At 45.1% G+C, this 27,688-nt stretch overlaps 1 protein-coding gene across 1 annotated transcript in view; it reads right to left on the reverse strand.

The window, feature by feature from the left end:
- Positions 1-27,398, reverse strand: part of LOC142245467 (guanine nucleotide-binding protein G(q) subunit alpha) — a 165,731-nt gene extending 138,333 nt beyond the window's left edge. The window contains exon 1 of the mRNA XM_075318195.1: positions 26,445-27,398. Within this exon, the coding sequence (XP_075174310.1) occupies positions 26,445-26,580 (136 nt within the window). The 5' untranslated portion in view covers positions 26,581-27,398. The remainder of the gene's footprint in view (positions 1-26,444) is intronic.
- Positions 27,399-27,688: the final 290 nt, after the last annotated feature.

Here is a 27,688-nt window from a genome sequence, read left to right on the forward strand (position 1 = left end):
AAAATTAACATCTTCCTGGGGCTGCTCGCTTCATCATAGGGGTGTGCATGGAGCTGTTACAGTATTCACTCCCGTTGCCATTTTTTTTTTCATAATTTTCATATAATATATTCACTGATATTGTGCCATTAATTCCACAGCGCTTTACATATATTGGCAACACTGTCCCCATCGGGGCTCACAATCTAAAGTCCCCTATAGGTATATATTTGGAATATTATATATATATATATATTATATATATATATATATATATATATATATATATTTATTTATATTAATTAATGATCGCATTGTCTCCCCTCCCACAGTTGTTAATTCCCAGAGTAGAGACTCTTCCCTGATTTTATGGTCACTCTGATAAAATGAATGCTAAGGGGTGCTTCACACATAGCGAGATCGCTACCGAAATCGCTGCTACGTCACGGTTTTGGTGACGCAACAGTGACCTCATTAGCGATCTCGCTGTGTGTGACACTGAGCAGCGATCTGGCCCCTGCTGTGAGATGGCTGCTTGTTACACACAGCCCTGGTTCGTTTTCTTCAAAGGCGCTCTCCCGCTGTGACGCACACATCGCTGTGTGTGACAGCGAGAGAGCGACGAAATGAAGCGAGCAGGGAGCAGGAGCCGGCATCTGGCAGCTGAGGTAAGCTGTAACCAGGGTAAAAATCGGGTAACCAAGGTGGTTACCCGATATTTACCTTCATTACCAGCCTCCGCCGCCGGCTCCTGCTCTCTGCAGTACACATCGGGTTAATTAACCCGATGTGTACTGTAGCAAGGAGAGCAGTGTGCGCGGCTCCCTGCTCTCTGCACATGTAGCTGCAGGACACATCGGGTTAATTAACCCGATGTGTACTGTAGCTAGGAGAGCAGGGAGCCAGCGCTAAGCAGTGTGTGTGGCTCCCTGCTCTCTGCACATGTAGCGATGTTATGATCGCTGCTGCGTCGCTGTGTTTGACAGCTAAGCAGCGATCATAACAGCAATATACAAGGTCGCTGTTACATCACAGAAAATGGTGACATAACAGCGACGTCGCTGTCGCTATGTGTGAACCCAGACTAACTCTCTCTCTTGACTATTCTGTTACTTGAAAAAAGGACCCCCAGAGCCCAGAAACACATTGTGGAGAGGTTTACTGATTAAAAAGTGCTTTACCTTTTTGGGACTACAGCTAACTCCGCTAACCACATACACTTACTGTGAATTTTTCTGTGCCTGCCATGAGTTATGTTATGTGCGCACTGAGCGGTTTTTGCGGCATTTGTGCGCCTTTTTTGGGTGCGTTTTTGGGCTCAACTGCATGACTTTGCTTCCCCAACAAAGTCTGAGTTTTCATTTTTGCTGTCAGCACTCAACTTTTTTTTTTTTTTTTGCTGCGTTTTTGAGCTTAAAAAAAAAATGGACGTCAATTCTTTCCTGCATTTTTACTTCGTTTTCACCCATGCAATGCATTGGAAAAATGCAGCAAAACGCCATGATCAAAAAACGCAGCCAAAAACGCACCGATACGCGGTAAAAACACATGCGTTTACCGGTGCGTTTTTGCCGCGGGTGCGGTTTTTTTTGCATTTGTGCGGTTTTTTGCTGCCAAAAAAAACGCACAAACGCAGCATCAAAAAAACGCTGTGTGTACATAGCCTTACAGCACTAACATTTTTAAAAGAGGGGTTGGCAAGTGCCACGAACTTGAGCATCAGGAAGTGATCTTTGCCGATGACACCACAACCAGTATTGTAGGTGTAATGTATGTGTCCTATTCTAATAAATAGTGCAGGTATACGCAACTGTGACGTCATGGGCACCGCTTACCTTCCAATGGTTACTCTTAAAATAGATCCTCAGTATATCTTTAAATGTATGATTCCAGGTGGCTGACATGAAGCTCCTGTGTTTTGTTTTTTTTTGCTAAATCACACCTAATTCAGATCTTAGTTAATCCCTTATGTTAAAATAAAACAAAATGAATGCACAGCGAAACTGAAATACAATCCTTTCATTTTGTAGTCAATTATTTGTATTCTGTATTTTCAGGGAACATTTTGCAAAGCGATCGATGATAGCGACTCGATTTCACAGGAAGCATGGCAGACATTACGTCTTGCTTAGTCTTTTCTTTGGGATTGTTTTTTGCTTTTATTCTTTGTTTATTCACTGTCATTTTAATGGCTACTCGCTAAGTCACTAAATTGCTTTGAAAACGAGGTAGATGTTGCTACTGCCTTTTTGACAGAGAATGAAAACATCTAATAAAGTTTACCAAGCATAGGAAATCTAGCAAATATGGAGTACAAATATATACTACTTTTCGAATTTACCTCCTTTTTATCACTTCCAAATATGTTGGATTTTATCTGAATTTTATGTATGTTTTCTGCATTAAATCCTGACGGCATGTAGACCTTCAGATGTTATATAGGGTCTCAGCATGAAATGGGTTCAGAGTGCACGTGCTCGCTGCAGACTTGGCAATCTCTCAGCACCTCTTCCTTATAGGGAACATATGTAACGCTCACAGCTAGTGTAGAGGCAGCAAGTGGGATTAGTGGACCCTCTGGGTCACTGGGACCCCGAACTTTCCTCTTAGTGGGAGTGGCTTGACTAAGCGCCCACAGCGAGGTGGACGCCAGCTACCACTCCCAGGCAAGTGACCGGGACTGTGGCAGCTAACCCCCAGGAGAGATAACTGACTCCGGAATAGACAGGTACAGGTGGGGTGACTGAGGCAAGCTGGGCAGGGAGGTACGAGCAGGAATGGTGGGCACAGCAAGGGTACACAGCTATGGGAAGGCAGGTACTGGAAGCGGACACAGGGTTACCAGGACAGGAGCTCCGGACTAGACTGACTAAATAGAGGAGTTGCGCAGGAACCTCCCCTAATGAGAGGCTGCTTGAAATATACAGTACCTTTCAGCCACAGACAGAGGCATTTCCTGGAAATGGCACACCATCCCTTTAAGAGGAGGGCCGGTGTGCATGTCTTAGGCGCACTCATGGGAAACCGTGCGGCATGTACAGGGTCCGGGAGGAGAAGACGACAGCAGAGCACGTGGGAGACTGCGCGGCAGCGGTGAGGGATATGACCCAGCCGGGGCGGTGAGTAAATCAGTGTCTCTGCCAGAGACGCCGGCACTACAACATGTCATGTCAAATAATGCTATTAAAGGGAACCTGTCAGGTCCCTTATACACTCTAACCTACAAGCAGGGTGATGTGTGACCTAGAATCCCCTTCCTACCCATACCTGTGTTGTAATATTGTGTAATATGAATGTATAAAAAAAAAAAGTTGTTACTAACATGTTGTTTCCTATGTAAATGATCAGAAGGTCTAGTTCCCTGGGCGTCACATTGCCGGGTGGGTGTTTGCATGCTTTCTGTGGTATCACGCTCCTGTTGGCGTGATACCATTGATTTACATGAGTGATGTCACCGTTAGCTCCTTGAGATCTTGTGCGCTTGCCATTCCCGCAGCCTTGTTATCCTGGTGCTTGCTTGATGGCTTCAGATGCGCACTCTCAGAAGACTCCTGCGGTTATATATACACGTGTATGTGTGTATGTATGTATGTATGTGTGTATGTATGTATGTATGTATGTATGTATGTATGTAAGATATATTATATATATATATATATATATATATATATATATATATATATATATATATATATATATATATATATATATATATATATATATATATATATATATATATATATATATATATATATATATATATATATATATATATACATATATATATATACACACACATACACACACACACATGTTCTTGGTATTGACATTTTGTTTCTCTGTTATGTAGGGCCATATTTAACCGGAGAAAGCAAATAGCCGAAACGTTTTGTTTGCTTTTTTTATTGAAAAAGAAAAAAAATTTCTGAATAAAAGAACTATTACGATATAATCCTCTTTGAGTGCCGGAGTTTACTTGTTACTATATTTTGAATTTTCTCCAGAGCACCTATTCAACGGTGTTGCTTAGCCATACCTCATTCAGCACAGACAGGAGGACATCGCGGTGCTGCAGGGGAACGGTGAGTATACGGATTCACTGCACCCCGCGCTGATGATGCGCGGGTAGCAGTGAATACAGCCGTACATGATCACTTCAGGATGTAGTTGCCAGGGGTGATCATGCAGCCGGCTGTTTAGTAAAGCACGCATCCCCGCCCATCAGTCAGCACCGGCTTCAGCGCTGAGAGATGGGCGTGCATATGTAATGAGCGGGCCCACGTGGTCACGGCAGGCGCTGCTGCAGCCTGCTCGTGCCCCAGATGACCCAATCCACCGCAGCACCCTTATTCCCCACAACCATACATTCAGACTATAAGACCCCTGACCACTTTCCCCCAACTTTTGGGGGGAAAAAAAGTGTCTTCTAGTCCGAAAAATACGGTACATACATACACATAGTATATAATAGATATACAGTTAGGTCCAGAAATATTTGGACAGTGACAATTTTCGCGAGTTGGGCTCTGCATGCCACCACATTGGATTTGAAATGAAACCTCTACAACAGAATTCAAGTGCAGATTGTAACGTTTAATTTGAAGGTTTGAACAAGCCGTAGCCTTTAGGTCTTGCTTGTTTGTGGGTCTTTCCGTCTTAAGTCTGGATTTGAGCAAGTGAAATGCATGCTCAATTGGGTTAAGATCTGGTGATTGACTTGGCCATTGCAGAATGTTCCACTTTTTTGCACTCATGAACTCCTGGGTAGCTTTGGCTGTATGCTTGGGGTCATTGTCAAGCCAGGGAAGGAGTCTTGCGAGGATAATTTGCATATTCCCAGTGCCTTCTGGGATAAGTGAAGAGTCACCGCGAGCTCAAGGAGAACCGGGTTTTGGCCGTTACAGCCGGAAGGAAGACTTCTGAAAGCCAGGGAAGGAGTCTTGCGAGGATAATTTGCATATTCCCAGTGCCTTCTGGGATAAGTGAAGAGTCACCGCGAGCTCAAGGAGAACCGGGTTTTGGCCGTTACAGCCGGAAGGAAGACTTCTGAAAGCCAGGGAAGGAGTCTTGCGAGGATAATTTGCATATTCCCAGTGCCTTCTGGGATAAGTGAAGAGTCACCGCGAGCTCAAGGAGAACCGGGTTTTGGCCGTTACAGCCGGAAGGAAGACTTCTGAAAGCCGCGCGCCTGTCTTCTTCATTGTGAGCATGAGTGAGCAAAGTGTGAGTAAAAGTAAGTGTGAGTAGAATTGTTTGTATTTAGTTGTTTAATTACTTAACATTTGTTTAGTGCTATCCCCATTAGAAAATGTGCTCCACTATTGCTAATGCGATCCAGTGTACATCTTGTCTCATGTATGCAGTACTTGAAAAGCCGTTCGAGGGTGCATACTGTTGTTCGAGATGTGAGCAAGTTGCACATTTGGAAGCCCAGATACTGGATCTAAATGAGCAGCTGGCAACTCTGAGATGCATTAGCAATATGGAAAGGAGTCTGCTGCTCACTGAGCAGCAGCTTGCTGGGTCAGATGTGGGGGAGGATCGTAGTAGGGAGCGGTAGGACGGTGAGGTAGGTAGCTGGGTGACAGTTAGAAAGGGGGGTAAAGGGAAAAGTACTAGGAAGGCTAGTCCTGAACTGACACACCCCAATAGGTTTGCAAACTTGGCAGATGAGGGGGATGTCATTACAGGGGTAGCATTGCTGCAGCAAGGCATGACCTCTGAATGCCAGAGGAGTGTCTGCTCCAGTAAGGGGGGGAATAGGAGTGCAGGACAGGTACTGGTAGTGGGGGACTCAATTATTAGGGGGACAGATAGGGCAATCTGTCACAAAGACAGGGATCGCCGAACAGTGTGTTGTCTTCCTGGCGCTCGAGTTCGGCACATCGCTGATCGGGTTGATAGATTACTGGGAGGGGCTGGGGAGGACCCAGCGGTCATTGTACACATTGGCACAAATGACAAAGTTAGAGGTAGGTGGAAGGTCCTTAAAGATGATTTCAGGGAATTAGGTTGTAAGCTTAAAGCATGGACCTCAAAGGTGGCATTTTCGGAAATACTACCTGTGCCACGAGCCACACCAGAGAGGCAAAGAGAGATCAGGGAGGTTAACAGGTGGCTCAGGAATTGGTGTAGGAAAGAGGGTTTTGGGTTCCTGGAGAATTGGGCCGACTTTTCAGTTGGCTACAGATTCTATGCTAGGGATGGGCTGCATCTTAATGGGGAAGGTGCAGCTCTGCTGGGGCAGAAAATGGCTAGAAGGTTGGAGGAGTGTTTAAACTAGGAATGGGGGGCGAGGGTATTCACTTTATAGAAGGGGAATGTAGTGCAGATAGTGACCAGGGCACAAGTAATGAAATTGGGGGTGGTACGGGGGGAAGGGTTAGGACAGTTAATACAGTAAGCAGGAATACAGGTACAGAGTCATACGTAACGTGCATGTACACTAATGCCCGAAGCCTCACAAATAAGGTGGAGGAATTAGAATTAATATTGTTGGAAGAAAATTATGATATAGTGGGGATATCAGAGACATGGCTGGATGAGAGCTATGACTGGGCTGTTAATTTACAGGGTTATAGCCTATTCAGGAATGACCGTACAAATAAGCGAGGGGGAGGTGTGTGTCTATATGTAAAATCATCCTTAAAACCCATCCTGCGTGACAACATATGTGAGGGTACTGAGAATGTAGAGTCCCTATGGGTGGAGATAAGGGGGGGGGAGAATGAATAATAAAATACTGATAGGAGTGTGTTATAAGACGCCGAATATTATGGAAGAGGTAGAGAATCTCCTCATAAAGCAAATTGATAAAGCAGCGAGTCTCGGAGAGGTAATTATTATGGGGGACTTTAACTATCCTGATATAAATTGGGGAACAGAAACTTGCAGTTCCAGCAAAGGAAATAGATTTTTGATAACAATGAAAGATAATTACCTTTCACAAATGGTACAGGACCCCACAAGAGGGGGAGCACTACTAGACCTTGTACTAACCAATAGGCCAGACCGCATATCAAATATACAAGTTGGGGGTTACTTGGGGAAAAGTGATCACAAAATAATAAGTTTTCATGTATTCTTTAGTAAGATGTCTGGTAGAGGGGCTACAAGGACACTAAACTTCAGGAAAGCAAATTTTAAACGGTTGAGAGATGATCTTAGTGCAATAAACTGGGATGATGTACTAAGTAATAAAAGTACACAAAGCAAATGGGAGACTTTTATGAGCATCCTGAATAGGGCTTGTGCAGAAAATATACCCTATGGGAACAAACATGCTAGAAATAGGAGGAAACCCCTATGGCTAAATAGAGCTGTAAGGGAAGCAATAAAAGAAAAACAGAAAGCCTTAAAAGAATTAAAGAGGGTAGGTAGTGATGAGGCATTATATAAATTATAGAAAATTAAATAAAATATGTAAAAAGCAAATTAAGTTAGCTAAGTTTGAGACAGAGAGACTCATTGCGAGAGAAAGTAAAAATAATCCTAAAATATTCTTTAACTACATAAACAGTAAAAAACTGAAAAGCGATAGTGTTGGCCCCCTTAAAAATAGTCTTGGTGAAATGGTGGAAGGGGATGAGGGTAAAGCCAACCTGCTGAATGACTTTTTTTCTACGGTTTTTATACAAGAAAATGCCATGGCAGATGACATGACCAGTGATACCATAAATTCACCCTTGAATATTACCTGCTTAACCCAGCAGGAAATACGCCGCCGCCTCGAAATCACTAAGGTTGACAAATCTCCGGGCCCGGATGGCATACACCCCAGAGTACTACAGGAATTGAGTTCTGTGATAGATAGACCATTCTTTTTAATCTTCTCAGATTCCTTAATAACAGGGTCGGTACCGCAGGACTGGCGCATAGCAAATGTGGTGCCAATATTCAAAAAGGGGACAAAAACTGAGCCGGGAAATTATAGGCCGGTAAGTTTAACCTCTACGGTTGGTAAAATCCTTGAGGGTTTCTTGAGAGATGCTATACTGGAGTATCTCAAGAAAAATAACCTTATGACAGAGTATCAACATGGGTTTATGAGGGATCGATCCTGTCAAACTAATTTGATCAGCTTCTATGAAGAGGTAAGTTCAAGTCTGGACCAGGGAAATGCAGTGGATGTTGTGTATATGGACTTTTCAAAAGCTTTTGATACGGTGCCACACAAAAGGTTGGTACATAAAATGAGAATAATGGGGATAGGGGAAAATATGTGTAACTGGGTTAAAAACTGGCTCAGAGATAGGAAACAAAGGGTGGTTATTAATGGTACGTACTCGGACTGGGTCTCAGTTCATAGTGGGGTACCACAGGGGTCAGTATTGGGCTCGCTTCTTTTCAACATATTTATAAATGACCTTGTTGGGGGCATGCGGAGTAGAATTTCAATATTTGCAGATGATACTAAACTCTGCAGGGTAATCAATACAGAGGAGGATAATTTTATATTACAGGGAGATTTATGTAAATTGGAGGATTGGGCTGAGAAGTGGCAATTGAAGTTTAATGTAGATAAATGTAAGGTCATGCACTTGGGTAGAGGAAATAACATTTATAATTATGTACTTAATTGTAGAACACTGGGTAAAACAGACACAGAAAAAGACTTGGGTGTATGGGTGGATGGTAAACTTCACTTTAGTGGACAGTGTCAGGCAGCTGCTGCCAGGGCTAATAAAATAATGGGATGTATTAAAAGAGGTATAAGTGTTCATGAAAAAAATATAGTTCTACCTCTGTACAAGTCACTAGTGCGACCGCACTTCGAATACTGTGTACAATTCTGGTCACCGATATATAAGAAGGACATAGCTGAACTGGAGAGGGTGCAGAGAAGAGCGACCAAGATTATTAGAGGAATGGGTGGGCTGCAATACCAAGACAGGTTATTAAACTTGGGGTTATTTAGTTTGGAAAAACGAAGGCTTAGGGGGGATCTAATCACAATGTATAAATATATGAGGGGACAGTACAGAGACCTTTCCAAAGATCTTTTTACACCTAGGCCTGCGACTGGAACACGGGGGCATCCGCTACGTCTTGAGGAAAGAAGGTTTAATCATAATCACAGTCCGTGTGAAAAAGACCTCGCCTCACCTCGCGTAGGTGCTCTGGAGAAAACAGTCAATAATAAAGTGGGGTAACTCCGGCACACTACTATTTCCCATAAAGATCATGGAGACATAGAAAATTGAAGAAAAATCTTTTTTCTTTATTTTTGCTCGTGAAAAAGGTGAAAAGGTGAAACAGTGCTATACAAAAGTCCGCCACGACGTTTCGGCCACTTGGCCTTCCTCAGGTCGGACAAGCTTATATTAGAATTTAGTGTGGTATAGACGGGAGCATCAACTGAGATTATAATGTTGGTAATAGGTCACTCTCTTGTAAGGAGGGCGTGAAGGGTATGGTGTTCTTGTGGTCCCTGCAATATGGTGACTGGAAATTAGACGTGGGGACACCACGTACCATCAAAGGCACAGAACCTGATCATATGTCCGTGCGATCCATATGTGCCGTAGGAATGCTCGGGTACTCAAGAAACCCTTTGTTCAAGGTAGGTTATTGCTCAAGTAGCAAAGTAATCAGGAATTAGAGAGCAGAATGTGGTCAAAGGAAGGAGATGATGGAATCTGTTCCAGTTAGTTGCCTATGACTCCAATGGTTAAGGAAAAGGTCCAGGAGAAATGTGGGAGTCCGGGCGAACTAGCGGCATATGTCAGAGGTGCTGGGGAGCTGTACCGTGGTTCCTTTGACCACATTCTGCTCTCTAATTCCTGATTACTTTGCTACTTGAGCAATAACCTACCTTGAACAAAGGGTTTCTTGAGTACCCGAGCATTCCTACGGCACATATGGATCGCACGGACATATGATCAGGTTCTGTGCCTTTGATGGTACGTGGTGTCCCCACGTCTAATTTCCAGTCACCATATTGCAGGGACCACAAGAACACCGTACCCTTCACGCCCTCCTTACAAGAGAGTGACCTATTACCAACATTATAATCTCAGTTGATGCTCCCGTCTATACCACACTAAATTCTAATATAAGCTTGTCCGACCTGAGGAAGGCCAAGTGGCCGAAACGTCGTGGCGGACTTTTGTATAGCACTGTTTCACCTTTTCACCTTTTTCACGAGCAAAAATAAAGAAAAAAGATTTTTCTTCAATTTTCTATGTCTCCATGATCTTTATGGGAAATAGTAGTGTGCCGGAGTTACCCCACTTAATCATAATCACAGACGAGGATTCTTTACTGTACGAGCAGTGAGACTATGGAACTCTCTGCCGCATGATGTTGTAATGAGTGATTCACTACTAACATTTAAGCAGAGCCTGGATGCCTTTCTTGAAAAATTTAATATTACCAGTTATGTATATTAGATTTTATGACAGGGTATTGATCCAGGGAACTAGTCTGATTGCCGGATGTGGAGTCAGGAAGGACATTTTTCCCCATTGGAACTTGTTTGCCACATTGGGGTTTTTTTTTGCCTTCCTCTGGATCAACATGTTAGGCTACGGGTTGAACTAGATGGACTTAGAGTCTCCCTTCAACCTTAAAACTATGATGATTGTCCATCTGTACTATGAAGCGCCGTCCGATCAACTTTGCGGCATTTGGCTGAATCTGGGCTGAAAGTATATCCCGGTACACTTCAGAATTCATCCGGCTACTCTTGTCTGCTGTTATGACATCAATAAACACAAGTGACCCAGTGCCATTGAAAGCCATGCATGCCCATGCCATCACGTTGCCTCCACCATATTTTACAGAGGATGTGGTGTGCCTTGGATCATGTGCCGTTCCCTTTCTTCTCCAAACTTTTTTCTTCCCATCATTCTGGTACAGGTTGATCTTTGTCTCATCTGTCCATAGAATACTTTTCCAGAACTGAGCTGGCTTCATGAGGTGTTTTTCAGCAAATTTAACTCTGGCCTGTCTATATTTGGAATTGATGAATGGTTTGCATCTAGATGTGAACCCTTTGTATTTACTTTCATGGAGTCTTCTCTTTACTGTTGACTTAGAGACAGATACACCTACTTCACTGAGAGTGTTCTAGACTTCAGTTGATGTTGTTAACAGGTTCTTCTTCACCAAAGAAAGTATGCGGCGATCATCCACCACTGTTGTCATCCGTGGACGCCCAGGCCTTTTTGCGTTCCCAAGCTCACCAGTCAATTCCTTTTTTTCTCAGAATGTACCCGACTGTTGATTTTGCTACTGAAAGCATGTCTGCTATCTCTCTGATGGATTTTTTCTTTTTTTTCAGCCTCAGGATGTTCTGCTTCACCTCAATTGAGAGTTCCTTAGACCGCATGTTGTCTGGTCACAGCAACAGCTTCCAAATGCAAAACCACACACCTGTAATCAACCCCAGACCTTTTAACTACTTCATTGATTACAGGTTAATGAGGGAGACGCCTTCAGAGTTAATTGCAGCCCTTAGAGTCCCTTGTCCAATTACTTTTGGTCCCTTGAAAAAGAGGAGGCTATGCTTTACCGAGCTATGATTCCTAAACCCTTTCTCCGATTTGGACTTGAAAACTCTTATATTGCAGCTGGGAGTGTGCACTTTCAGCCCATATTATATATATATAATTGTATTTCTGAACAGGTTTTTGTAAACAGCTAAAATAACAAAACTTGTGTCACTGTCCAAATATTTCTGGACCTAACTGTATCTATCCATCTCTGGGCAAACGGGTGGCGATTCAGAGTGTTATGCTATTTATTTATGAATATATTTTCCTGCGATTGCTTGTACTATATACAGCTTGTACTACTGTATTGTTGTATATAGTAAAATTAGTGTCTTTGATGACACCTAATCACAAGTGAAATAAGACAGGCATGGGGACCTTCAACAAGCTGCAGGCTGTTATGAAACCCATCGGCACCCGATGATTGTGTCGCTGGATGAAGAGGAGTGGGCAGATGGGCCCCCCAATAAACTCACAAGACAGATTGCCAAGAGCATTAAGGCTATGTGCCCACGCTGCGGAAAATGCGCGGAATTTGCCGCGGATTTTTCGCGGAAATTCCACAGATTTTTCAAAAATCTGCAGCACAGCTACTCCCCAGCCATTTCTATGGCATTTGGGAACTGCTGTGCCCACGCTGCATTTTTTTCAGCAGCGGAAATAATGCGGATTTCCCTGTGGAAAAATCAGCAGTATGTGAATTATTCCTGCGGATTTCTCCGCAGGGTCCCATATACTTACCTGCCTTGATAGAAGACACCAGAGTCACTTTCTCCGTCCGGTGTACAGGAGTGGATCCAGGTACAGGAAGGAAGAGGTGGGCGGGGCCTGCACGAGCTCCGGTCATGTGACAGCCGGAGCTAGTTCAGGCCCGCCCACCTTTTCCTGCACAGTGCAGCAGACGATGACTGAGTGACACGGCCGCCGGAAAGCGAGGGGATGCGTGATGGAGGTAAGTATGAACTCCCCCATCACTGCAGCACTTGTTCTGCATTGAGAATGCAGTGCTGAAGCCATGGTACTGTATCCTCAATGCAGAATGCCCGCAGCATATCCGCAGGACATTCCGCAAATAAACCACAGCATGGAAACAGACAAAGTTGTGCTGCGGATTTCTGGGAGCTCCTGTGGAAATGTCCTGCGGGTATAACCGCAGGACACTGTCCCCATGGGCACATAGCCTAAGGCTCTGTGCCCACGCTGCGTATTTTGACGCAGACTTTCAGAAATCTGCAGCAAAATCTGCATGTCCATTGTGAAGCCAGCAAAGTCTGAGAATTCAGAAGTGCTGTGCCCATGTTGAATATTTTTCCCTTGCGTATTTGGTGCAGATTTCTTTTTTTCTGCACCAAATACGCACGGGGAAAAAAAAAGGGAACGTGGGCACAGCACTTCTGAATTCTCAGACTTTGCTGGCTTCACAATGGACATGCAGATTTTGCTGCAGATTTCTGAAAATACGAGTCAAAACTACACTGGGCTTTAAGGGGTTAGCAGTGATCGGTGGTAGTGCTAATTGCTACTGTTAAAGACAGATGCCAGCTAAATAATGTACCTCTGCTCCTGAGCCTGCTCTGAAAACCTTGACATACATCATTAACAGCACTTTTGTCAGCACAAAATGACTGTGCACACTAAGTACAGGTTACTTTGCATGGCCAAAAGTTGGATGCACCTTACCACCTGCTTGTTTTTGGATGCACCTTACCATTGGCACCATCTTTGCCTTTCACTGGCTCTACGGAGCCAGAGTTGTCAATGAAAGAAGAGTCTGAAGGGATGAAGATAGATAAAAAACAAGCAGGTGGAAAGGTGCACATAAATGTTTGGCCACACCATAGAATGAGCACCTATACTTGGTTTGAACAGTCATACTGTGCTGACAGAGTCCTAACCCTTTCATCATCCCTTTGTGCTGTTCTCTAAGGCCGTTTTCACACTGCATTATAAGCTACGTTCAGTGTTCCCATCGGAGCTTTCGTCCAAACCCCCCTCCCCGCCCCGCAAAACGGGTTTCGGATGCATGCGCTGTCTAGGCCATTGCCTATAATGGTGCAGATGGAGACACTGTGTGCTCTGTCTTGCACCATTTTTGGGCATATACGCTTTTCTGCAGGCGTACACCCGGATGTAGTAAGTTGACCAAGCAATCACTCCTGTGCATGGGAGACTCAAGCAAAATAGCTGTTTGCTGAACGATTGGCCAAGCCATTGTTAAGCAGACGGCTATTTCATTTCCATCGCAGGGGCTTTGAGCTTATTTGCACATTGTGCATTTTTTATCACTTTATGTGTTAGAGTACAGTTTTGTCACAAAACTACGTGTAAATCCTTATACCAGTAAAATCAATACAAATCTTGATGCACGTTGCTTTCTTTTTCCCTTGCAGATTTGGTGCAGAAATTAATAATAATATTTATTCATTTATATAGCGCTATTAATTCCACAGTGCTTTACATACAATGGCAACACTGTCCCCTTTGGGGCTCACAATCTAAGTTCTCTATCAGTATGTCTTTGGAGTCTGCAGCATATCAATTCTTTCAGTATTTTTCCACCCCAGAATGCATGAAAAAAATGCTTTTGAAAAAAAAAAGCACAGCAAACGCACCAAACGTGCACGAAAACCGCAACCATTTTTCTGCCAAGAGATGCAGAAATGCTGCAGACATCTGTACAACCAAATACTCAATGTGCTCACATGGCCTTAAGGCCACTTTACATGTAACGACATCGCTAACGCAATGTCGTTGGGGGTCACTGAATTCGTGACGCACATCTGGCCTCGTTAGCCACGTCGTTGCGTGTGAAACGCACAAACGACCGTTACCGAGCAATTTTACTTACGACGTCGCTAGGCAGGTAAGTAGTGTGACGGGCGTTAGCGATGTTGTGCGCCACGGGCAGCGATTTGCCTGTAACGCACAATCGACGGGGGCGGGTACGCACGCTAGCGATATCAATAGCGATATTGCTGCGTGTAAAGCGGCCTTTAGAGTCCCCAACTCCAAATAGGCTGGTGCTCACATGGCCTGGGGAGTCCCCAACTCCAAATACGCTGGTGCTCACATGGCCTTAAGGGAACTTTACACGCTGTGATATCGGTACCGATATCGCTAGCGAGCATACCTGCCCCCGTCGGTTGTGCATCACGGGCAAATCGCTGCACGTGGCGCACAACATCGCTAACACCCGTCACACGGACTAACCTTCCCTGCGTCGTCGCTCTGGCAGGCGATCTGCCTCCTTTCTAAGGGGGGCGGTTCGTGCGGCGTCACAGCGACGTCACACGGCAGCCGTCCAATAGAAGCAGAGGAGGGGCGGAGATGAGCGGCCGGAACATGCTGCCCATCTCCTTCCTTCCTCATTGCCGGTGGACGCAGGTAAGGAGATGTTCGTCGTTCCTGCGGTTTCACACATAGCGATGTGTGCTGCCACAGGAACGACAAAAAACATCGTACCTGCAGCAGCAACGATATTTGGAAAAGGAGCAATGTGTCAACGAGCAATGATTTTTCACGTTTTTGCGCTTGTTGATCGTCGCTCCTTGGTGTCACACGCTGCGATGTCGCTAATGGCGCCGGATGTGTGTCACTAACGGCGTGACCCGACGATATATCGTTAGCGATGTCGCAGCATGTAAAGCACCCTTTAGAGTCCTTAACTCAAAATACGCTGTTCGTCCACACTGCAGTTGAAGACTGAATGGACTTCATGCCTGTGCATGTACACTGCCAATTCATGTCTAGGAGACCGGCATGTGGATAGTTGCTAAATGTCTTTTGTAGGAAAACCCCTTCAAATCTATTGTACTATATAACACAAGGAATGCCTCAACCATAAATTTTGTATAGAAAGAAAAGTGTACAGAAGTGGTGTCCAATTTTAACGTCATTTCTTTTATTAGCCATCAGAGGTAAACGACAATTTGAGCTGGACTCTCCTTCCCCTGCTCCTGTGATGGATTACACATTGCAGAGGTGATGCCAGGATCACAGCCAATCTCTATGCCGGGGTAGATGGAACTTTTTCCAGACATGCAGGAAACTGTGGACCTTTTTTGTGAAGGTCTGAGAGCGATAAATATTGCTAAGATGCAAGCCAGACATTGTCTGAACTGACTACTGGCTTCAGTGAAGTCAATGGCTTTCAGGATTTCCGTAAGAATCCTGATATTCAGGATTTCCAACACTAACCAAGTGTATTTCGTGAACCTGGACAAAGCAGCACAGTCCATCTGTGGTGGCAGCAATTTCTGAATCAGGCTTCTTTCACACTACGTTTTTTTAACATGCGTCATGAATGTTTTTTTTGCTGTAAAAGTGGATCCTGTTTTTACAAAGAAAAACGCATGCAAACGCATGAGTTATTTTGCAAGATCCTGCCACTTGAAGTTTATGGGCGGGCATTGAAGTCATGTGATCGGGAGTGAGGGGAACTGAACGTGAGACTGGGAGCCGGCATCTGACAGCTGCAGACGCTGGTAACCAAGGTAAATATCGGGTAACTAAGCGAAGTGCTTTGCTTGGATACCCGATATTTACCTTGGTTACGAGCGTCTGTAGCTGCTAGGAGCCAGGCTGCCTGCTCCCTGCACATGTAACCAAGGTAAACATCGGGTAACTAAGTGAAGCGCTTTTGCTTGGTTACCCGTTATTTACCTTGGTTACGAGCGTCCGCCGCTCTCAGGCGGGGGAGAGAGGGAAGGGGAGAGAGAGACTGATCACATCAGGCTGGTTTCTGGGCATGCTCAGTAGAGCAAGCAGGATCCTGTCTATCAGCATGCACATTCACATGCGTTTGCGTGCAGTATAGTCAGGATCCAGGGAAAAACAGTATTTGGACGCACCTCAAAAAAGCTACAAGTAGCGTTTTTGAAAAAAGTTAAAAAACTGCAAGTCGCTGGATCCTCACTATAACGCACGCAAACGCATGTTGACGCAAGTCCATTGCAAATGCATTGAAATGAAAACGCATTTGCACTGGATCCGTTTTTGCGTTAAAAAAACGATCATGACGCATGTTAAAAAAAAACGTAGTATGAAAGCAGCCTTAGCAACAGCCACTCCTGAACATTGAAACTGCAACAGGAAGAAGGTAAAGTCATGGCATTATGGAAATCACAAGATCAATAGTCACGATAATACGCATGCAATGGAAATAAAAAAATATTCAAAACATCACAAATTTCTCCAGTATAAAAAGCAAAAAAATATATAGAAGCCAGCTCACCGCAATCAGTCAATGTCCTGGAGTTTCCGGAGCACGAGAAACGTCTGCAGAGGCGAGTAGATTCAAAAAGGTAAAAAGGGGTGCAGCTCCACGGATAAAAGTATAAGACCAGCAACGCGTTGACTGCTGTCAAATCTGTTTCATTAATGAGGTTTTTATTATGTATTTTAGTTGATTCTATACTGCTTTATTTCATATGGATTTTGGAATTTTAAAAAAGTTACTTTTATCCAGGCAGCTGGACTCCTTTTTTTCATATCAAGTATGAGCGCCATGTGCAGAAGTACACTCACTTACATTACATGCTATCAGTGAGGTTATGAAAGGTTATCTGAGGAATGTTCCGCCACGCTGAATACATATCTGCACAAAACTCATCAAGATCCGCTTTCCAATTGTCGACAAATGACGTCCCAGATGTACTTGATGGGAAACAAGTCTAGAGACACTGCAGGCCATTATAGCATGTTTAAGGCGGCTCACAGTATCACGAGCAAAAAAAGGGCTTCTGGGACACTGGAAAAATGGTAGTACAACCAGATCCAGCACCAAATCAATGTAAGGCCAAGCTGTTAAGTGAACCTGGAATAAAGACTAGAGTGGTCTGGCTGATGTGCATTATGCAACCACACCCCATAAAGTAGGATGGGTGGGACATTTCCTTGTGGAGGCCTCTTCAAGGTGTTTCCCACATGGTCTCCAGACAAAACTCTGGCCATCATTCTTCCAAGACAAAAGCAGGGCTCATTACTGAAGAGGACAGATCTCCATTCCAACCTCTGTTGCCATTTTGCTCTACACCATGATAGGCTTTGCGAGGTCAATGGAATTCCTGTAGCTGGATGCCTATCTCGTAGCCCAATGTCCTGCATACCACTTCTGATGGGTTTGTGTAGACCTTCGTATGTGAAATCCAATGTCACACGCAGTACAGAATGAATCAATTGAAGAACCAGTGGGGTAGCCATGTCTTAGGCTATGTGCGCACGTTGCGTACTAGCCCTGCAGAAATTTCTGCAGCGATCTGAAGAGCACATGTGCGCTTTAGATCGCTGCAGAAATGTCCGTAGTGAGCGCCGATTCCATGCGCTCTGCCTGCAGCTCCTGCCATAGACAGAGCAGGAGCTGCCGGCAAAGCGCAGGAAAGAAGTGACATGTCACTTCTTTTTACGCAGCGCTTCGGCAGTAGCCGAAGCGCTGCGCTCTTAAACGCCACGTGCGCACGGCCCCTGCACAATCTCCATAGACTGTGCAGGGGACGCAGGACGCATGCAGTTACGCTGCGCTACAAAGCGCAGCGTAACTGCATGTATTTACGCAACGTGCGCACATAGACTTAGAAGTCTTTTTTTTTTTTTTTTTTTAACATGACAACATTAGGCCATACATTTGCGTATGCTACTGTGAGCAGCTCATGTGGCCTAAATGTGCCATCATGGCCTGTAGTGTCTCTGGATTTGTTTATCTTCTAGCACATCTGGGGCATCATTGATCAGCAGTGGATCTCGAATTGTGTGCCCAAGTACATTTACCATGGCAGAACATTCCTTAGACAACCATTACTAACCTCATTGATAGCAGCCAATGCATGCAAGCATGTAGATCTGAGTGAGACACTCAATATCAGATAAATGGATGTTTAGAAAATTTTGTTTACATTTTTTATCATTAACCCCTTAACGACCCATGACGTACTAGGTACGTCATGGACCGTGTGAGGTTAATACCCGCCCCCTGCCGTGGGCAGGTCGCGGCGATCTGCGCACATATCAGCTGTTTTCAACAGCTGACATGTGTGCCTGCTAGTTGTGGGTGGATCGCTTCCTCCAGTGACCATTAACCCCTTACATCTCGCTGCCAAAATCTGGCAGAGAGATGTATATGCGCGCCGCCATGATAGTGACTTACCCCGCCCCCATCGGAAGTCACGTGATATAATCACGTAACTTTCAGTGGTTGCTATGGTAGCACAGGGTCATGTGATGACGCCTGTAGCTAACATGAGTCACTTCCTCTCAATACCGGAATACAGCCAGCATTGAAAGTAAAGCACCAAATCTGCAGTTCTCAGCTCTGTAGCTGTGATCTGCAGATAGGGCAGAGCGATCGGAGGGCAGAGCGATAGGATTGCTGATCGCTAGAGCCCCCTAGGGGGACTATTAAATAAAAAAAAAAAAAAAAAAAAAAAAAAAGTTTAAAAATTAAAAAAATAAAAAAACCTAAAAGTTCAAATCACCCCTCTTTCACCCCATTAAAGGGTTAAAAAAATAAAAAATATATACACATATTTGGTATCGCTGCGTTCAGAAATGCCCGTTCAAAATATAAAATCAATTAAATCTGATCAGTAAAAGTTTTTCGGTCGCCGCAAATTTTGCGCAAAATGCAATAAGAGGCGATCAAAACGTAGCATCTGCAAAAAAATGGTACCCTTAAAAACGTCAGCTCGAGACGCAAAAAATAAGCCGTCACTAAGCCTCAGATCCCGAAAAATGAGAACGCTACGGGTTTTGGAAAATGGCGCAAATCGTGCGCCACCTTTTTTAGACAAGCTTGTGAATTTTTTTTTAACCCCTTAACACTAGAACTACTGGACTCGTGACACCTATATAGAAATACATAGTGCGAAGTAGTCAAAATGACTACCTCAGTAGTTCTAGTGTTAAATACAAGTAAACCTATTCATGTTTGGTGTCTACAAACTCACACTGACCTCAGACATCACAATGACACATCAGTTATACCATATAGTAAACACGGTGAATAAAACATCCCAAAAACTATTGTGCGATCACACTTTTTTTGCAGTTTTTCCGCACTTGGAATTTTTTTGCCGTTTTCCAGTACACTATATGATAAAACTTATGGTTTCATTTAAAAGTACAACTCGTCTCGCAAACAACAAGCCCTTATATGTCAAGATTGACGGAAAAGTAAAAAAAGTTACGGCTCTCGGAAGAAAGAGGAAAAACACAAAATGCCCGGGGGCTGAAGGGGTTAACATTGATCCCATGACTTTCCCTTCTTGGTGCTGTAAGGGCAATATTGAGGAATGTACTTGACATTATATGGAATCTGTCAACCTTTTCAGGTTTTTTTAGTTATTAATATGGGCATACAGGTAGCAGAGGTGAAATTAGCCATACTTGTATGCCTCCTGGATGATGAGTCGTTTTGCAAAAACCATCTTTTACATCTTCTATCCTCCAGGCTATGGGGTGTGCAATGCCCGGAAGGTAAGCCTGCCAGCAGTCCTAAATATATAGGATTCTTCTTCCCCCTCTCTTCAGTGTCCCTGTGACGTCAGGTGCACAGCCGGAAATCCCGCACATTCTGCCTGCCGTCTGTCCCCTGCACTGTAGCAGTGATTGCATGGCGTCTGTGCACATCCAAATTGAAAACTGTGCTCACAGACCGGTGGCACCATACAGGATAAAGACGTCAAGCATAATTCACAGGCACGAGATTTACGGCTGCAAACCTGACATCACAGGGCCACTAAGGCTAGGTTCACACTTCCGTTGTGTTGCATCAGTCACAATCCGTCGCCTTGAGGAATTACGGTATCCTGCAAAATATTTTGCAGGAATCCAGTTTTTCCCCATAGACTTCTATTAGTGACGGATTGCGACTGATGATGCTGCATTGCATCCGCTGCGTCGCGGTCAGTCGTTTTTTAACTGACCGCCGGGCGGGAGCAACGCAGCCTGTAACGTTTTTTGAGCAGCGCAATCCGTAGGATTTTGCTGCGCATGCTCTCTCTGGCTCCCTGCACACGTAACCAGGATACACATCGGGTAACCAAGCAATGCGCTGTGGTTAGTTACCCGATATTTACAGTGGTTACGTGTGCAGGGAGCCAGCGCTAAGCGGTGTATGCTGGTAACCAAGATAAATATCGGGTAACCAAGCAAAAAGTGCTTTGCTTTTAGTTACCCGATTTTTATCCTGGATACGTGTGCAAGGAGGCCGACACTTCCCCACTCGGCTCCGCCCCCTCCCACACTCTGCATGTATACACATGTATACACACACACACACACACACACACACTTGTCCCCAGCCCTGCAGTCCCCTCGGCACTGACGTCCTCAGCGCCACGGCCCCGCTCGGCTCCGCCCCCTCGCGCTTCGCCCCCGCACACAACGGAGTCCGACAATGATTTCTGTTCTTTGTCATCCGTTGTACAATGCATCAGTCACATGCGTCAAGCAACGCATGTGACTGATGCAAAACAACGGAAATGTGAACCTAGCCTAAGGAAGAGATGGAGAGCAGGAATCCTGTATAATGAAGACTGGAAGCATTCTTACCTTCCGGGCACCACACGCCCCACAGCCCGGAAGATAGAGGATATTAAAGATTATTTTTGCAAAACGACCCATTATCAATGTATGGCTAATTTAACATCTAAGCTACCGGTATGCCCATATTAATAACTAAAACTCAAAAGGGTAACAGATTGCCTTGAGGGAATCTGTTAGCAGGTTTTTGCTACCTCATCTGAAAGCAGCATGATGTAGGCAAAGATTCCCTGAATCCAACGATGTATCACTTAAGTTTACTGGGTGCAGCAGTGTTGACACACAGTGGGTAAAGAAAGTATTCAGACCCCTTTCAATTTTCACTCTGTTTCATTGCAGCCATTTGGTAAATTCCAAAAAGTTAATTTTTTCTCATTAATGTACACTCTGCACCCCATCTTGTTTATTAAACAAGAAAAACTGAAATCTCACATGGTCATAAGTATTCAGACTCTTTGCTCAGACACTCATATTTAAGTCACATGCTGTCCATTTCCTTGTGATCCTCCTTGAGATTGTCCTACATTGGAGTCCAGCTGTGTTTAATTAAACTGATAGGACATGATTTAGAAAGGCACACACCTATATAAGACCTCACAGCTCACAGTGCATGTCAGACCAAATGAGAATCATGAGGTCAAAGGAACTGCCCAAAGAGCTCAGAGACAAAACTGTGGCAAGGCACAGATCTGGCCAAGGTTACAAAATAATTTCTACCATACTCAAGGTTCCTAAGAGCTCAGTGACCTCCATAATCCTTAATTTGATGAAGTTTGGGACCACCAGAACTCTTACTAGACCTGGCTGTCCAGCCAAACTGAGCAGTCATGGGAGAAGAGCCTTGGAGAGCAAGGTAAAGAAGAACCCCAACATCACTGTGGTTGAGCTCCAGAGATGCAGTAGGGAGATGGGGAAAAAAAAATTGCACAAAGTCAACTGTCACTGGCGCCCTCCACAATTCGGGCCTTTATAAAAGAGTGGCCCGATGGAAGCCTCTACTCAGTGTTAGACATATGAAAGCCCGCGTAGAGTTGCAAAAAAAAAAAAAAAACCACATAAAGGACTCCAAGACTATGAGAAATAAAATTCTCTGGTCTGATGAGGCCAAGATAGAACTTTTTGGTGATAATTCTAAAACCAGGCACTGTTCATGACCTGCCGAATACAATCCCAACAGTGAAACACAGTGGTGGCAGCATCATGCTATGGGGGTGTTTATCAGCTGCACGGCCAGGACGACTATTTGCAATTGAAGGAAAGATTAATGTGGCCAAGTACAGAGATATCCTGGAAGAAAGCCTCTTCCAGAGTGCTTTGGACCTCACACATGGCCGAACGTTCACCTTCCATCAAAACAATTACCCGAAGCACACAGCTAAAATAACAAAGGAGTGGCTTCAGAACAACTCTGACTATTCTTGACTGGCCCAGCCAGAGCTCTGACCTAAATCCAATTGAGCATCTCTGGAGAGACCTGAAAATGGCTGTCCACCAACATTCACCATCCAACCTGACGGAACTGGAGAGGATCTACAAGAAAGAATGGCAGAGGATCCCCAAATCCAGGTGTGAAAAACTTGTTGCATCCTTCCCAAGACTCATTGCGGTACTAGCTAAAAAGGATGCTTCTACTCAATACTGAGCAAAGGGTCTGAATACTTATGAACATGTGATATTTCAGTTTTCCTTGTTTAAAAAAATTGCTCTAGATCTGTTTTCTTCTGTCAAGATGGGGTGCAGAATGTACATTAATGAGGAAAAAAATGAACTTTTTTGAATTTACCAAATGGCTGCAATGAAACAGAGTGAAAAATTTAAAGGGCTCTGAATACTTTCCATACGCACTGTATATAAAAAGCATTCTAGAACGCTGTATCAGTGCCCAGGGCGCTCTACATAACATTTATTTTTATTATTTTTTTTTATTTATACTCACCTGCTAGGTCTGATGGGCATCGCTGGTTTTGATCCGGCGCCTCTTCTTGTCCTTCCATCGTTGTCCTCCTTCATAGCTCTGTGTGCATGTCACATCCTACGTCAACCGCACAGAGGCCTCCATTGCACTCCTGCACATGCGCACTTTGAGCCAAGTACCATAATGTGCAGGGAAAGGTCTTCAGCCAGGCAGATCAAACTGCATAGAGAAGTTGATCCAGCTCAGCAGTGGAAGACCATCGGCATGCACGGGTCAGGTGCTTGAACCGCAAGTAGGCATGAACAGGGAAGAAAGAATCCAGCTTCCGATATATCTTTTATTTGATTAAAATCCACAAAAGAAGGAAAAAGTGGACATACATCAAAATAACAGATTGAAGCCAGAGAAGCAAACTGCACATGCGCAGGAGCGCAATGGAGGGCTATCGTGGATGACTTAGGACATGTCATTCACATGGCGCTGGGAAGGAGGATGGTGACTGCACGGGATAGAGGAGGTGCCGGACCCGAGAGCAGTGACGCCGATTGGACCCAACTGCCCCACAGATGATTATAATAAGTGTTTTTTACGTTATACAAAACAGCCTGGGCACTTATATACAGTATTCTAGAACACTGTATATAAGAGCTCACTGGTGGTGGCTATAGCTTATGGGGAAAAACCCTGGTGACAGAATTCCCTTTAAACTGCACCTCCTCCAATTGCCAAAGCGTCACCGATGCTAGAACAGTTTTTCCTTTTAACCCTCTGTTCCAAAGTTATGTTCCCTGGTAATAAAGATACACATTTTCTCTACAACCAACAAATACCACAGAACATCTATATGAGCATTTGCTCCCCCCCCCCCCATGACAGAAGTTCAGTAATATATGCCCAGTTGGTTGCAATCAAAATTTGCATATTTAAGCCTTCTTTACATGTTAAGATTTCGCATACGATACCGTATGCGATCGTAACCGCCCCATCGTATGTGCGGCACGTTCAATTTGTTGAATGTGCCGCACAAACAATTAACCCCCGTCACACATACTTACCCATCCATACGACCTCGATGTGGGCGGTGAACGTCCACTTCCTGGAGTGGGAGGGACGTTCGGCGTCACAGCGACATCACGCGGCAGCCGGCCAATAGAAGCGGAGGGGCGGAGATGAGCGGGACGTAAACATCCCGCCCAACCCCTTCCTTCCGCAGGTAAGATCTGTTCATCGTTCCCAGGGTGTCACACACTGCGATGTGTGCTACCCCGGGTACGATGAACAACCTGACGTTCAATTTTTAGGAATTGAACGACGTGCGTGCGATGAACGTTTTAACGTTCAATCGCACGTACCTGTCACACACTACAATGTACGTTACGATGCCGGATGTGCGTCACTTACGATGTGACCCCGCCGAAACATCGTAAGATATATTGTAGCATGTAAAGCGGGCTTTATTACTACGAGGAGAAAGTTGCGTAGTACCTCCGTACTAACTTTGGAAAAGAGGGACATGGGTGCCCACCTACTGTAGTAGTCCAGGCTGATTTCAAACAGACATACACAAGCCTCCTGTCCACCAACATTTCTCACTTCACATGGTCAGTATGTGTACTGTCACTGACAGTTTAGGCTATAGCAGTCCACACTAATTTGCCTGCCAGTTAAAGCTGTGTGTGAATGCCTGCCAATCCAGACGTTGCCAAGTCTGCCCCATGCCCTTTAACCACACTGCTTTTCATATTAAGCCATCATCTACAGATTACATTCAAGAACCCAGTCCAAGCTATGGTCACAGAAGTCAGCTTCTGATCTACACAGTTAAAAGTAACCAAAATGAAAAACACACAATGTATTGTTTTCCCACCAAGAACGAAAGCGATTCTAGATGCCTAACCTAGGCCATAAAAGCAGTACATTAGAGCATGCTCAGCTCCATTTTGATATTCATCATCACTTAGCCGTGGTAACTTGCAGACCATCCATCCATCTTTAATGTAACAGTAATGCACACATGCATGTTACAGACAAGCCTTTATCAATACATCGGACTTGACATTTATCGCTGCCGCTATCCTGATATCCGAGCATTCTGCAAGAGTTCTGGGGCCATTTCTATACATAATCTGCAGTCAAATGCCAATCACTATATGAAATACTGGGTGTCCATGTACAATATGGGCAATGCAGGGGTGGCATAATATGCGTGGGATGGTAGCACTGACATCCTATAAAAATCCTTTCACGGAGATGTCATCCAAAACCTCCTACAAGAAATTGGGTTCATTGCCATTTCTTTACTGAATGACCAAATGTATATATCTTCTGAAAGCGAAAACGCAGTTTTTATGTACAGCCCTAAATGTGGCTTCTTACATGAAAGGCTCATTGGTGAAGTCAGGGATGTGATAATCCATACGGTGTGAAATATGCTGCAGAACTGGCAAGATTCTTGTATATTGCAATCACTAAAATATATGGCATACACATCACATACAGGAATGTAAGGATAACCCAGTGCACTAGAGATAAGGCCCTAGGTGTCGTCATATATAGAGAGCAGGATGGATGGATGGGTGGATTAGTGGGTGTATGAATGGATGGATTGATGGATGGGTCAGTGGTTAGATGGATGGGTGGCTGGATGGATGGCTGGATGGGTCAGTGGTTGGATGGGTGGGTGAATGAATGGGTGGCTGGATGGATGGGTCAATGGTTAGATGGGTTGCTGGATGGGTGGCTAGGAGAATGGATGGGTCAGTGGTTGTATGGATGGATGGGTCAGTGGTTGGATGGGTGAATAGGTGGCTAGGAGGATGGATGGATGGATGGGTGGGTGGCTGGATGGGTCAGTGGTTAGATGGGTGGCTGGATGGGTGGCTGGATAGGTCAGTGGTTGTATGGATGGGTCAGTGGTTGGATGGGTGAATGGGTGGCTAGGAGGATGGATGGATGGGTCAGTGGTTGGATGGATGAATAGGTGGCTAGGAGGATGGATGGATGGGTCAGTGGTTGGATGGATGAATAGGTGGCTAGGAGGATGGATGGATGGGTGGCTGGATGGGTCAGTGGTTAGATGGGTGGCTGGATGGGTGGCTGGATAGGTCAGTGGTTGGATGGATGGGTCAGTGGTTGGATGGGTGAATGGGTGGCTAGGAGGATGGATGGATGGGTCATTGGTTGGATGGATGAATAGGTGGCTAGGAGGATGGATGGATGGATGGATGGATGGATGGGTGGGTGGGTCAGTGGTTAGATGGGTGGCTGGATAGGTCAGTGGTTAGATGGGTTGCTGGATAGGTCAGTGGTTGGATGGGTGAATGGGTGGCTGGGGTGTGTACACCAGATGGGATATACGGCCATCCGTATAATCAGCATTGCAATACATCACCACCCAGTAAGGCCTGTGCCCCTTCTAGATACATGGTGTGAGCAGACTGGCAGTGCCCTAGGTGCCACCATTCCAGTCTGTGTGGATGAATGGCCGGCCATGTGCAGGAGGCCGGGCACACACTCACCCAGCAGCAGCAGCTTGAGCTCTCGGCGGGCGTCCCTCTTGTCTCGGCGGAGCTGCCTCTCGATCTCGTCGTTGATCCTCCGAGCTTCCTTGGCCTCCTCGCTGAGGCAGCACGCCATGATGGACTCCAGAGTCATGTCTCCTGACTGCTGGTGGTGGTGGTGCTGGAAAGAGATAGACCCCCACCCTGCAAGTCACAGAGCTGCTTCTTCTTCTTGTGAGAATAGGGGGATTGCCGTGCAGAATCGGGGGAGACACAATGAGGAGACGTGAGATCCACAGCGAGGGCTGCCCGGCACTCAGGTGCCCCCCGGCTGATCTGATGGCACCCTAAGATGGGTGGGTGGGTGCTGCCGTTGCCCGTGTACCCGATGTGCTGTCAGTCGCCTGCTCCAACTCCGCCTCCTCTCAGAACCATGCACCAAACAACATGGTGACATCCATGGGAAGACGCTAGATATGGGGCTGCTCCCGCTCCTCTTCCGATCGCCCGTGATAGCGCTAACAGCCTGTGCCCTTCCCCCTCTCACACATCCAGATCTTCAATTCTGTCGTCGCTTCACTTTAAGCGCTGTTAGGTTTATTCCTGGCAAAATGCCCCTTTCATGCCCGCACACAGCCAGTGTATTGTGGGTGGCATTCACTGTGTCCGCCTGCAATCATTTCCCCTGCCAGCCTTTTCAATGGCTCTGCTCCCCGGGCGTGGTAAGGCAGAATATGGCGGACCTTCTCCAGCGAGCAGGGATAGACAGTTATACAGGAGCGCAAATCCCAGGAAATATACACAGCAATGTGTCTCACTCACTGTGCCCGACTCTCATTCTCCCCCTCATCCTGTGAGCTTTGAGCCTTCCATGTTCTCCTCTGCCGTCTACTTCATACAAAGAGGGAGATTTTTGCTGTCGTCTAGCCCATGCATGTAATTCTATTACAACCAATTCACTATTGGATCATATGACGTTGAGAAAGTGGGGAGGAGAAAGCTGCAAGTCAAGGGGAGGAAAGAAATCACTTCTGCTGCATTACTACCCTGCTCATGGCATTATTATGGAGGGCTTAGTCATATTGCTAGGCATTTATTTACACGGCGACTTCCTAAAAATGGCAATTAACGCTAGGTAATTTTGGCGGGAAAGTGCACCTTGTGTGTGACAGGATTTTCAACAGTCAGTGGGTCTCGTGTTTTCTATATGAACTATTTCCATAAGTTTACTTGAAGTTCATTGTGAGTGAGAAGGTGACACT

Source organism: Anomaloglossus baeobatrachus, chromosome 1 (genome assembly GCF_048569485.1).
Source record: "Anomaloglossus baeobatrachus isolate aAnoBae1 chromosome 1, aAnoBae1.hap1, whole genome shotgun sequence".
NCBI lineage: Eukaryota > Metazoa > Chordata > Amphibia > Anura > Aromobatidae > Anomaloglossus > Anomaloglossus baeobatrachus.